Source organism: Oncorhynchus clarkii, chromosome 16 (genome assembly GCF_045791955.1).
Source record: "Oncorhynchus clarkii lewisi isolate Uvic-CL-2024 chromosome 16, UVic_Ocla_1.0, whole genome shotgun sequence".
NCBI lineage: Eukaryota > Metazoa > Chordata > Actinopteri > Salmoniformes > Salmonidae > Oncorhynchus > Oncorhynchus clarkii.
In genome coordinates this window covers 44,558,699-44,570,345 of record NC_092162.1, presented here as the reverse complement: position 1 = coordinate 44,570,345, position 11,647 = coordinate 44,558,699, and the positions used below count along the sequence as shown (strand labels likewise).

The following is an 11,647-nucleotide window of genomic DNA, read 5'->3' as shown; positions in this document are numbered from 1 at the left end:
TAATATCAAAGTATAAATCTGTTTAATTCAATAAAATATCAAGTACCATTAAAACATGTGTACATTTTCATCATATTAAGAGATTACTTAATTCATTGACAATACTGTTACAAAGAGTTGCATCATACCTCTGCAGTGGGCTACAACACTTCCCTTGATAACCACTGCTCCAGATAAAGAAAGGTATTTTTAAATAACAGAATATTTATCAATATTCTATATAAAATACAAAGCCCTTACAGAAATACTGCATACACAAAATGAATAGACAGAATGAAGGTGACAAGTCAAGAATCATGAATGGTTGCACATTCCATGCACCTTCTGTGCTTAATCACGACGTGTCTTGTAAACTGTTGGGGGCTTTTTCCACATATAGATTCTGTACACAAACGTAACATATTGGAATCACTTTTTCAGAATTATGGCACAGCGATAAATGGGTTTTTAAGTCCGTGCCTGATAAAGTACCGGTTTCCAGCGGTGTGTGGGCACTCCGGTGTGGCTAACACTAACCGGTGGCAGAAAGCAAGTTACGCAGGGTGGCAAGTTCTCTTGACAGCTGCTCCACGCGTTTTTGTAAACGATCATTCTCTGCGGCCAGTTCCAGCACTTTGTGTTGCGTCTCCGTATTGCGCATTTTGGCTTTATCCCTGCTCTTTCTAACAGCAAGGTTGTTCCTCTCCCGCCTCTGCTTATATTCCTCACTGTTCTTTTCCAGTCGCTTCTTCCCCTTGACACCAGACGACATTTTCCCGCCCCGCGAAGGCGACGTGCATTTACCTGACAGTGCAGGTGTACCCGGTGGACTGGAGGAAGACGAGGATGCAGTGGAAATGTTACCAAGGCTGCCACTTGGAGTCGACTGGTAATGAAGATACCTCATGTCGTAGCCAGTTGAACCGTTGTCCATTCTTGGGTCCTCTTGAGACTCGTCTCTTTCACCGGATTTAAAGTGGTTCCCAATAAACTCCGAGCTGAACACGGTGTCCACACGGGTCTCCTGCAGTTCAGGATAGCCCAGGACGTATGGCTCTCTATTGTCGTGCACACTTGTCTCCCGCTCGTTGAGAGATATGTAGTTTCTGTAGTTTTGTTGTAATGATGAACGTCTCTTTATCCTGCTTTCCTCGGCAAGGAAATCTGCGAATATGTCTACCCCTCTCTGATGAGTTTCGTTTTGTGTTGCCAGTTGTTGACAGTGCGCAGCAGGAGGATCCAAGTAGACACTGAAATCTATCGCTTTCTCGTTCTCGGCTATGCCAAGCTCCGTCATCGAACCGTCAATGGGCTGCTTGCAAGTGCTGTTATCGCTAATGGGCCTGATAATGCAGTTTGTACTCTGGAAAGCAAAGCAATCCCTGTCGTAGAAACCGGCCACTTCCATGGATCTTAACACCCGCTGGATTGCGGGAACATCGAAACCAGGGGCAGACGCCCGGGAAATTGGCTACGCGAGTAGGCCTAATTCTGTCTGAAAACACTAACGTATATTGTCACACGACTGAATGTCACTGTGACAATATTGAGTTATTGAAGAAAACAAGAAACTTGAAGAATTAGCTATTACTCAGCAGAAAGTTGTTGTCAATGTCACCAGAATGACGAGTAAAGTTGATGTCTATTGCAGCAGTGAGAGTCTAGGAAAGTTTTATATAGACTGTGAAAGAATGGGAGGAGCTGGCGTGATATGTTCCCCTCCTCTAACTAACCTCTTCCGTCTTGATTTCATGCTCTGAATTGTAATTAGGATCCTCCCCTTTCCCCCCCAATTTTCGCCTAAAATGACATATCCAAATCTAACTACCTGTAGCTCAGGACCCAAATCTAACTGCCTGTAGCTCAGGACCTGAAGCAAGGATATGCATATTCTTGATACCATTTGAAAGGAAACACTTTGTAGTTTGTGAAAATGTGAAATTAATGTAGGAGAATATAACACATTAGATCTGGTAAAAGATAATACAAAGAAAAAAACATGCTTTTTTCGTGTACCATCATCTTTGAAATGCAAGAGAAAGGCCATAATGTATTATTCCAGCCCAGGCGCAATTTAGATTTTGGCCACTAGATGACAGCAGTGTATGTGCAAAGTTTTAGACTGATCCAATGAGCCAATGCACATTTGTTCAAAATGTTGTATCAAGACTACCCAAATATGCCTAATTAGTTTATTAATACATTTGATGTTCATAATTGTTCACTCTCCTCAAACAACAGCATGGTATTCTTTCACTGTAATAGCTACTGTAAATTAGATTAACAAGGGGGGGGGGGGGGGGGGGGTTCTGTAGAGGTTTTGAGAAGGACCTTAGAAAGGGAGAATTTCACAACTAACCATACTACTAGTATTATAGGCAACACTGGTTGAATCAATGAATCAACGTGGATTACATGCTGAATTGATGTCTGTGCCCAGTGGGAGCCTACAGAGCTGGGTTTAAATCCATGTGTATTTGAGTCTATTTAACAAATACATGTGTATTTGAGTGTTTGTATTGAATACTTATCTGCTGTGTATTTTAGTATTTGTTAAATAATGTGACCAAATCAACTAGTTCTATTTGTATTTTCAAATAATTTTCTATAAATAGCCTACTATTAGAGACTATTTTCAAATACTTGTTTCCATATACATTATCTTAAATACCGCTAGGACCAAACAGACCTGGGTGTAAATGCATGGAGTATTTAAATATGTGTATTTTAAAATACACTTGTCTGTAGTAATAGCCTAACTATAATATCCTACTAATAAATTATATTTTAAAGACACTCACAGATTAAGGTTTTGCCACTGTAGATTTGAAACCATTTGTAGAGTTACTTGAAATATCAAATCACACATTTTAGGGCAGAGTGTAAATCCATTACCTACCATATTGTAACCCACAGAGTCAACACTTTCCATTGAGAAGACTGGGAAAAGGAACAATTGGTGACTTGTGGTTCAATGATTTTGGAAAATGATATTTAGTCTACACTGCCATCTAGCGGTATTGTAAGATACAATTCACTCGACTGTAAACTTCAGGAGATCTCTGACTAGGCCTTCTATTAGGCTATTAAAAGTTTATGTTGATTGTGACTTGCATTACTTTCTTTGGGGCTATCACCCCAATAGTTTCCAGCAAAATTCTCTATTGTGATAATTGTTTGATTTATGATCTCAAATAGGCCTAACACAGGTCAGTGAGAATGAAGTTAAATTACGAAATTGTAAAAACTGTAGTATACAACCATAAAGTGTTTTGGCCTAAACATAATTTTAACATCGTTGACATGCCATGACTGCCTTTAAATTAAAGGCCCATCTCTCTTCTAATTTAGCATTAGGTTTGCCTATCACGTATAACTTGGAAAAGCTGTCTGACGTGTAAAGGGGCAATCTGCAGTTGTTACATCTACTTTTGGACTTGTAAATGAATATTTACCCATTATTTGAGTTTAGGTCAACTCTCGTACCCCATCATAACCCAAACTGTAAGCTTGTTTTACTCCAATGTTTAAAAACAAAGTAACTGTAAACAAATCCTATTAAAACATGGTTAAAACTATAATTTTGGTATCATGGATGGTCAGTCCAAGCATCCATAGCTCGATCTATGAATTTGAGAACGATTAAATTTCTCCTGCTCCCTCCCTCAGCTTTTTACCGAAACAAGGGCGGGTATTTTATTTGTTATTGTTGCAACTGCTGATTGCCGCTTTAACAGCCAAACTCACATGCTCTGATTGGCCACTCAAGGGTGGGGTCAGGCAATGCGTTCGTTCTCCTCACTACCTAATTGGTTATTCGCCTGATTATGGAACTAAGTACGAGTCCGTAATTGGCTACTTTAGATAGCAGGCTCAATGTGATAGGGTTAGAAAGGCATCGCAGTTTTAAGGCAAAAAATCACGCATTATTTTCACCCCGGGATAGCCTGATTCTTACCAGAGCGGACCGAGATAGATATCAGATTCATGAGCACCTTTGCCAGGCGCAAGCGGCTTGTAAAACGAGCGCGCTCGAGCATTCATAAAGGCGTGTATCTTGTTATGTAGTTCCTCCCTATATCTGTTGGTTTCCTGGCTGTGAAAGGGGTTGAACCAGGAGTGGAACATGGCGAGAATGGTAAACGAAAACGGGTGTGGACAAGACTTACAGAGAACAGAGTTAAATGGAGCCGGTCGAGGTACAGCGCGGTGGGGTCCCCAACACGCAGGGGCTCTGGAACTTGCGAATTTGTATTCGCCAGGTGAGGCAACAGCTCTCTCTTTTGTCAACGCCACTCAGGAATGTCGTAGCCTACTAACGTTACATTTATACAATACTTACGCATATCGATCAGCCAATTAAGCTTCAGGATTTTACTAATTAGGATCACGGGAAAGAAGTTAGGCATTTTAATATCAGTATTTTCAGTTCCGGTACAATTCCGGAATACAGAAATGACGTTACAACTGTAACTATACTATAAAAGCCATACACAGAACGCTCCACACGCACACTGGGAGGGGCTTGCTTGACCTTTCAAAACAATTTGCCCTAATTGCTAAGTGCGTGGTGTCAGGAACGGACCAAAGCTCCGTCATAATAAATTAATGGTCCACACTTCAGTTTAACTACACAAAGTATTTAAAAAAAAAAAGATTAATGAAAGCTAGCCTAATGTATGAGGACAGATCACTGTACCAATTGAGCATTTCCTTCTTTGAGTCAGTTGAACTCTAAACACAACCTATTTGTATGTTACCTTTTGTACTTGATGCTTTTGAAAGTTTTTCTTTATTTTCTGCTTGACTCCCATTGAAAGACACTGAATGCATAGGTGCTGCTGTGTCCAGAATGCTCCTCTGTCAGCCCTAATAACACTACAACTGGTCAGGCTCCTCATTAGCTCTGGTCCGTGGTGTTTATGTGCAGCTGATCCTCCACTGTTGAGGCTGAGCTGCACGTAAACACCCTGGAACAGAGCTCTTTACTGGCACAGCATTGCTCTGGTGTAAGGAGACTAACTTACTTTACAGGGTATTGCCTGGGGTGTTGAGCTATAAGGCTGCTTGGCCTTGAACTGTCTTTGAGCTGTAAGAATCGGCTCAGTGTTTCTGTCCCAGCTGCTTCGCAATGAAATGAGTAGCTACAACAGCAAAGCATGTAGCGTAAGAAAGCCTTCTAAGGTTATCGGTTAAGTGACTGCACATCCATTTAACTCGCAGGTACAGGGTACAACAAGTTATGTCATGAAAGAAAGATGCTCGCTAACTGTTGAAGACCATTGGGTCAAAACGTTGCACGAAAAGCTGCAGGAGCATTCAAGTGTATATAGCTTTTCCTTCATTCAGAGGTTATATCATTGGGCATAATATTGTCTAACTACGTTGAAGATCCACCCCTATGCCTTTTCTATGGTTTTACAGTTCTTTAATCATGGTATGTTAATTTGTCTGTTTGTCTCCACAGGAAAAAGATGTCAGGAATGGATAAGTGTTGTCCTCTGCTTCTCTCTCATGGCCTTCAACTTTTGTCACCTCCTTGTTAACTTCCACCTGGGTCATATGTGGTACATCCTTTTGGGCATTGGTAAGCACAGCTGAAGCACCGGTCATTAGAATAGGCTTACATCCCATGTTATGTTTCTCATTGATTTACACGATTGTTTGCTTACATGTCCCCTCCATCTCTTCCTGCTCTCTCCTCTCTCCTCTCCCCTCTTCCTCTCCCCTCTTCCTCTCCCCTCTTCCTCTCCCCTCTTCCTCTCCCCTCTTCCTCTCTCTCTCTTCCTCTCTCTCTCTTCCTCTCTCTCTCTTCCTCTCTCTCTCTTCCTCTCTCTCTCTTCTCTCTCTCTCTCCTCTCTCTCTCCTTTCTCTCTCCTCTCTCTCTCTCCTCGCTCTCTCTCGCTCTCGCGCTCGCTCGCTCTCTCTCTCTCTCTCAGTGGCGGGAATACTGACTGCAGACTTTTCCTCTGGTCTAGTCCACTGGGGGGCTGACACCTGGGGATCTGTGGAGCTACCCATCGTTGGAAAAGTAGGAGATGCATTTGCTAACGTGACTGGATTTGACAAGATATTGTCCCCAAAATGTGTGTTGTCGAATTGTTGTCTTGACTTTCTGATTGACACTCTCTCCTGTTATTTTGAATCCACTTTCTGATATCTTGCCCTAGGCCTTTATCCGACCATTCAGGGAGCATCACATTGACCCTACAGCCATCACCCGCCATGACTTCATTGAGACGAATGGTGACAACTGCATGCTGACCCTGGTCCCATTAGCACACATGGCTTTCAATTTCCTCACCCTCTCGCCTGGTGAGCTACTGTCAAACATGGCACAATTATCATTCAACTGAGCCAATGCTCTGGCATCTGAAAACTTCCTTTTCTAGAGCCCTAAAATAGTCTTCTTTCGCTTTCCCGCTCTCTCTGTTTCTCTCTCTCGACCCACATATAGCGGAGCACTATCACAACTACCCCTGGCACTGCTATGTGATGGCACTGGCCATTTTCGTTACCCTAACCAACCAGATTCATAAGTGGTCGCACACATACTTCGGGCTGCCAGGCTGGGTGGTCTTTCTACAGAACTGCCACATCATCCTGCCCCGCAAGCACCATCGCATCCATCACGTTTCCCCCCACGAGACATACTTCTGCATCACCACAGGTCAGTGCTTGTGGGTATGGGCTTTGTGTGTATCAGAATATGTCTGTCAGGATACGAGTAAGGGGAAAATATCATTAAATTAAATCGGCAGCCAACTATCTTTTCCCCTTTGGCTGCATTTATACAGCTCAATTCTGATTTTTTATTATTTTTTTTCCCCCACACTAATTGGGTCTTTTGACAAATCACTTTTGACATCAGATCTTTTTCAGAGCTGATCTGATTGGTAAAAATACCAATTAGTGGAACAAATATCAGAATTGGGCTGCCTGTCTATGCAACTGGGAAATGAAATGGCATACCCAGAATCCAATATTTAACAATAATGCCTTGCAATCTGGAGGACAGCCTACACATTGCCCCAGTCATCCAAATGTGTTATCCTCGCCCTTGGCGATATCATGGATAGTAATGGTTTGAGGACATTCAAAGATCTGAGAAGAAGCATTTATATTACCAGGTAACTCTTTTTTTTGCTTTTGAGTTTATTTATTCTTGCTCACAGATAAAACGTAAGAAATCATCATACAATTGGGGGAATGTAAGTGGAGACTCAGGATGGAGGGGGTAGATTAACATGTTGAAACATTGTTTCAGGCGGAGTGCGTGGTTGGGGAATGGCTGGGGGGGTGCTTTGTTTCTTTTCCTTGGATACAAAATATTACAAAACTATTGATACTGTTCTTTCTTTGTATGCATTCCTGTTGTTTTTTGAGTGGCAGCCAACAGTTACAAGAAAATGATAACTGAATATATCTGAATTAATGAGTTTTGATGTTATACCTGTATCTGTAACCCTCTCTGAAAAAAACTAAATAGTTGGTCAAAAAGAAATTCTGCTGCCTGTCTAAACGCAGCCATAATGATCTTATCTCCCCAGGCTGGCTGAACTATCCCCTGGAGAAGCTGGGGTTCTGGTCTAGGCTTGAGGATCTGATCCAGAGTGTGACTGGGGAGAAGCCCAGGTCTGATGATCTGAAATGGGCCCACAAAACCAAGTAACCATGCAGACTGGCTGCATCGCTACCTCAGGAGTATTCAGTCTCTTTCTCGCCTAACTCCAGCTGTAATCAATAGGAGACACCAACATAAGGATCTGGTTTCAGAGATGCCATATAGCTTTAAACCTTGCACATTTTGTCTGGTTCTAACCGTGGAGCGTTTTGTCAAGGGCCCAGGGGTGTTTTCTTAACCCACTGTGGAAATCTGAGTGGGAAGTGCTTTTTGAAATAACATTTTGAAAGCACTAATACATTGCAATACTTTCTCAACTCCTCATCTAGCTCTTTATTTCTGATCGTGTATGTCTAACTTGACTCAACCTTTCTTGAGGTGTAACACTAAAGCCATTGTCCCCAAAGGGACATTTAAATATTTTTTTCATCCACTTTACAGACTGAAAAAAAAATAAAAAAATAATAATTTAAATGAAAACTCAAAATATCCCAACCAGAAATACTTGAAGGAAACAGTTTGCTTTTTTTCAGCTTTCGTGTTTGTTATTCGTCACTGTTTTAAAAAAATAAATAAAACATCTGGTCATCTCTCACTGGGTAGCATGGACACAGTATTTTGTGTCCTTCACCTGTCAAGGACTGCCTATTACCTTAATTTCCTATTCATAGTTGATGCTGGTTAACAATAATTTGCCTACCTAAGATATTTTTGCTTAACCTTATAGTGCAGTGCTGGCTTACATTTAGTCTACATCCAATTGATGTAACTGCTATGTTCGTCCAGACTTCTCAAACAGCCTTAACAATCACAGATGCAGTGATCTCCTGCCTTTCATTTCACTTCTCTATTGCAGAACCTATCATGTAATGCTTCTGTTCTTTTCAACCAGTGGTTTTCTGTCTTAAATTTGCAAGTATCCATACAGTCTTTCTCAAGTAATTTGCCAATCTTTTTTTACACACCACACACCCTTTTTAAATCCCAGAAGCATGGAAGTGGTGAAACACATTACCCTTCAGCGATATTGCCAATATATCTGCTGTCTAACAATGCCAAGCAGGCTGCAGTGATGGCCTAATACTTTGAGTGCAGTAAAAGAGTAATCAAAAGTGATGAATCATCATATTTAGCAAAATACCTGAAATGAAAGTGCTTTGTGTGTATGCTCTAGTAATCATGTTTGTAAATTAACTGTGCCGCAGATACCTATGCAGTCTGACTGGTGATGATCCTGAACCTTGTGTCTTAACTGTCTGGTTGGCTAGAAATGCTATTTATGTTCTTAAATTCCCTTAACATAGACATTCTTTCATTATAAAAGGCACACTATTACCTCTCTGCGTGTGATATTTGTCATTGTCACAGACCAAACCGTTGACGTACAAAATGAACAACTAAGGTAATCGTGTGGGAGTTCTTTCATAATGAATTCAACTCTGGGGCTTTTATTTCCAGCACCAAAAACCAGTGTGCGTGTTGTTCTCCCATATATAAATGATTTCCCAATTTTATATTTGAAAATAGTTCAGCTTGGGAAGAATAAAGGCTGTACACAAGAACACTGGTCTCAAATTCCCTATTCAAAGGTGTGTGTGTGTGTGTGTGTGTGTGTCACACTGACTTACATACTGTATACATGCATGCAGGTTGGCTTATGCAGGCAATATGTAGGATCACCAGCCTTCCTCACTGTTTTCATGTAACTAATTAATCGCTTGATAGTGGCATGAAATCAACCTGCTGTATGTGAGCACTTGAGTTTTGGAGGTTTTGCTATTGTTCAGTAATGTTTTTTTTGGGGGGGTGGGGCTTTATTTGAACAACCCAAATTGTCAATTAATTTTAAGTGCTAGGCTTACTGTAATATTGCATTTGCATTCATAGTTATGAAGTTTTTTAAAGTGTCAAATTAAACTAGCTCCTGTTTTATTCAGAAGTCAAAATTACTTTACCTAAAGTTAACAAAGGTCCTTATTCTTCTGACTCAGTTCATATATTTCTCAATTGTAGGTCAGCAGAAAAATCCCTGCAGAGTTTGTTTTATTATAAGTAGGATATTGTAAAAGCTGGGAAAGTGATGACATTTTTGTTTCACTACCACTGGTTCTATTGGGAGTGAATCATTTCAGTCAAACCCAACCAGGTTGATGTATGAATATCTTGTTGGCAAGATATATGAATATCTTGTTATCATCCTTCAAATTAGTATATTGTTGGCCAGAAACATTCATAGATCAATCATGAAATAACATTCTCCTCAAATGTGTTGTTTTGGTGCATTTAATGGATATGGTCTTATGGGTCCTATTAAAAATAAATGGCTGCCATTATCCCCGTGGAACCAGAAGTAGTGACGCAAACTATGCATCAATTCCATTGCTTATTACTGTTCTGCTTTGTCTAGGCTAGGTAATATTAAAGCAGGTGTGAGTTTACATATTAACTACAATGTCATTTATACTTTTTTTTTTTACTAAGGATACTAGTAAGTATTTTATAGAAGTAGGGAGAGGATAATAGTAAATAAGCAGCTCAATCAATAATTATGACTACGGCTTCACTAGTTGAAATAATTCAGTTGAGGGGAAGAAGTTTGAATGGATAAACTGAAATGGCTTTTCATATTGTTGAAATTGTAACCTCTTATCAGTTGTCTTTCAGATCATGTTGCTATTGACCAATGCCAAACTTAACTTGATTGATGGATAATTAAAAAATGTGTCAGTTTATAATGTAGTATATGCAAGATTATCTGTCATCCTTTTGCCATTGCAGATTTGAAGTTACAGGGTATGATATGATGCATTAAGCCATGTGCTTAGTACAAACTATTACCTAGATGTAAATGTGTGATTAAGTTATTTTAATGACCTAATAGCTTTAATACAATACTTTTTCAATGAATGGATTTAGTTAAAGCGCTTAAGTGTAACATTTGGTTGGTCTAAATGATACAAGAATAGAGATGTTGCCTAATGCACTTATTTTTCAAAAGAAAGATCAGTCATGTTATATAAATGGTTACTGTTGATTGTTCGGGTGTGTTTCTGACATGAGATTTAGCTTACCGGTACAATATTGTTGGCCTACTTATGACTTGCAACCGCACTATACTATTCAATTGATTCTGCTCTTAAAAAACCTTAAGGATCTACCCCCTTTTTTCTCTCTCCAATTTTCACCTAAAATGACATTCCCAATCTAACTGCCTGTAGCTCAGGACCTGAAGCAAGGATATGCATATTCTTGATAACATTTGATAGGAAACACTTTGAAGTTTGTGGAAATGTGAAATGAATGTAGGAGAATAACATATTAGATCTGGTAAAAGATAATACAAAGGAAAAAAAAATTCAAGTTTTTTTTGTACCATCTTTGAAATGCAAGAGAAAGGCCATAATGTATTATTCCAGCCCAGGCGCAATTTAGATTTGTCACTAGATGGCAGCAGTGTATATTCAAAGTTTTAGACTGATCCAATGAACCAGTGCACATCTGTTCAAAATGTTGTATCAAGACTACCCAAATGTGCCTAATTGGTTTATTAATACATTTTCAAGTTCATAATTGGGCACTCTCCTCGAACAATAGCATGGTATTCTTTCACTGTAATAGCTACTGTAAATTGGACAGTGCAGTTAGATGAACAAGAATGTAAGCTTTCTGCCAATATCAGATATGTCTATGTCCTGGGAAATGTTTTTGTTACTTACAACCTCATGCTAATCGCATAAGCCTACATTAGCATAACCATCCCGCGGGGGACCCACCGATCCTGTAGAGGTTTTAAATTATCCAAAATCCATGTAATCTTTTCTGATATGAATCCTGTGGATGTTAATAAAGTATGGTTGTGATGGAATTTTAGATATCAAACCATGCCTTGATGCCTTTTTGTTGTCTTCCATGTGGAAGACTTACTGTGTGTGTGTGTGTTCTATTTATAAAGAAACTAAACACCAATATATTACTTGGTTGTGTTCATTATTCCCATTATATCTAACAAAGACCTTCCATGAGCACAGTTGCTATAGCACAGAT

The 11,647-nt window shown here is 39.8% G+C and overlaps 2 protein-coding genes across 2 annotated transcripts; one reads left to right on the top strand and one right to left on the bottom strand.

Moving 5' to 3' along the window:
* Positions 1–4,017, bottom strand: LOC139368546 (CCAAT/enhancer-binding protein beta-like). Its single transcript, XM_071107559.1, has one exon. It carries the CDS (start codon positions 1,385–1,387, stop codon positions 512–514), a length of 876 nt encoding a protein of 291 aa, XP_070963660.1. The 5' UTR covers positions 1,388–4,017; the 3' UTR covers positions 1–511.
* A 20-nt stretch (positions 4,018–4,037) lies between these two features.
* On the top strand, positions 4,038–8,021 carry LOC139368547 (plasmanylethanolamine desaturase 1). The gene is made up of 6 exons (XM_071107561.1): positions 4,038–4,241; positions 5,447–5,566; positions 5,919–6,010; positions 6,150–6,294; positions 6,437–6,649; positions 7,530–8,021. Exons 1-6 carry the CDS (start codon positions 4,106–4,108, stop codon positions 7,649–7,651), a joined length of 828 nt encoding a protein of 275 aa, XP_070963662.1. The 5' UTR covers positions 4,038–4,105; the 3' UTR covers positions 7,652–8,021.
* The last annotated feature ends 3,626 nt before the right edge of the window (positions 8,022–11,647 follow it).

Bases quoted from the DNA above. Each gene is read 5' to 3' on its own strand.
- LOC139368546 (XM_071107559.1), bottom strand. From the start codon at position 1,387: ATGGAAGTGGCCGGTTTCTACGACAGGGATTGCTTTGCTTTCCAGAGT.
- LOC139368547 (XM_071107561.1), top strand. From the start codon at position 4,106: ATGGCGAGAATGGTAAACGAAAACGGGTGTGGACAAGACTTACAGAGA. The intron at 4,242-5,446 runs GTGAGGCAACAG...TTGTCTCCACAG, and splicing joins TGCGAATTTGTATTCGCCAG to GAAAAAGATGTCAGGAATGG. The intron at 5,567-5,918 runs GTAAGCACAGCT...TCTCTCTCTCAG, and splicing joins GTACATCCTTTTGGGCATTG to TGGCGGGAATACTGACTGCA.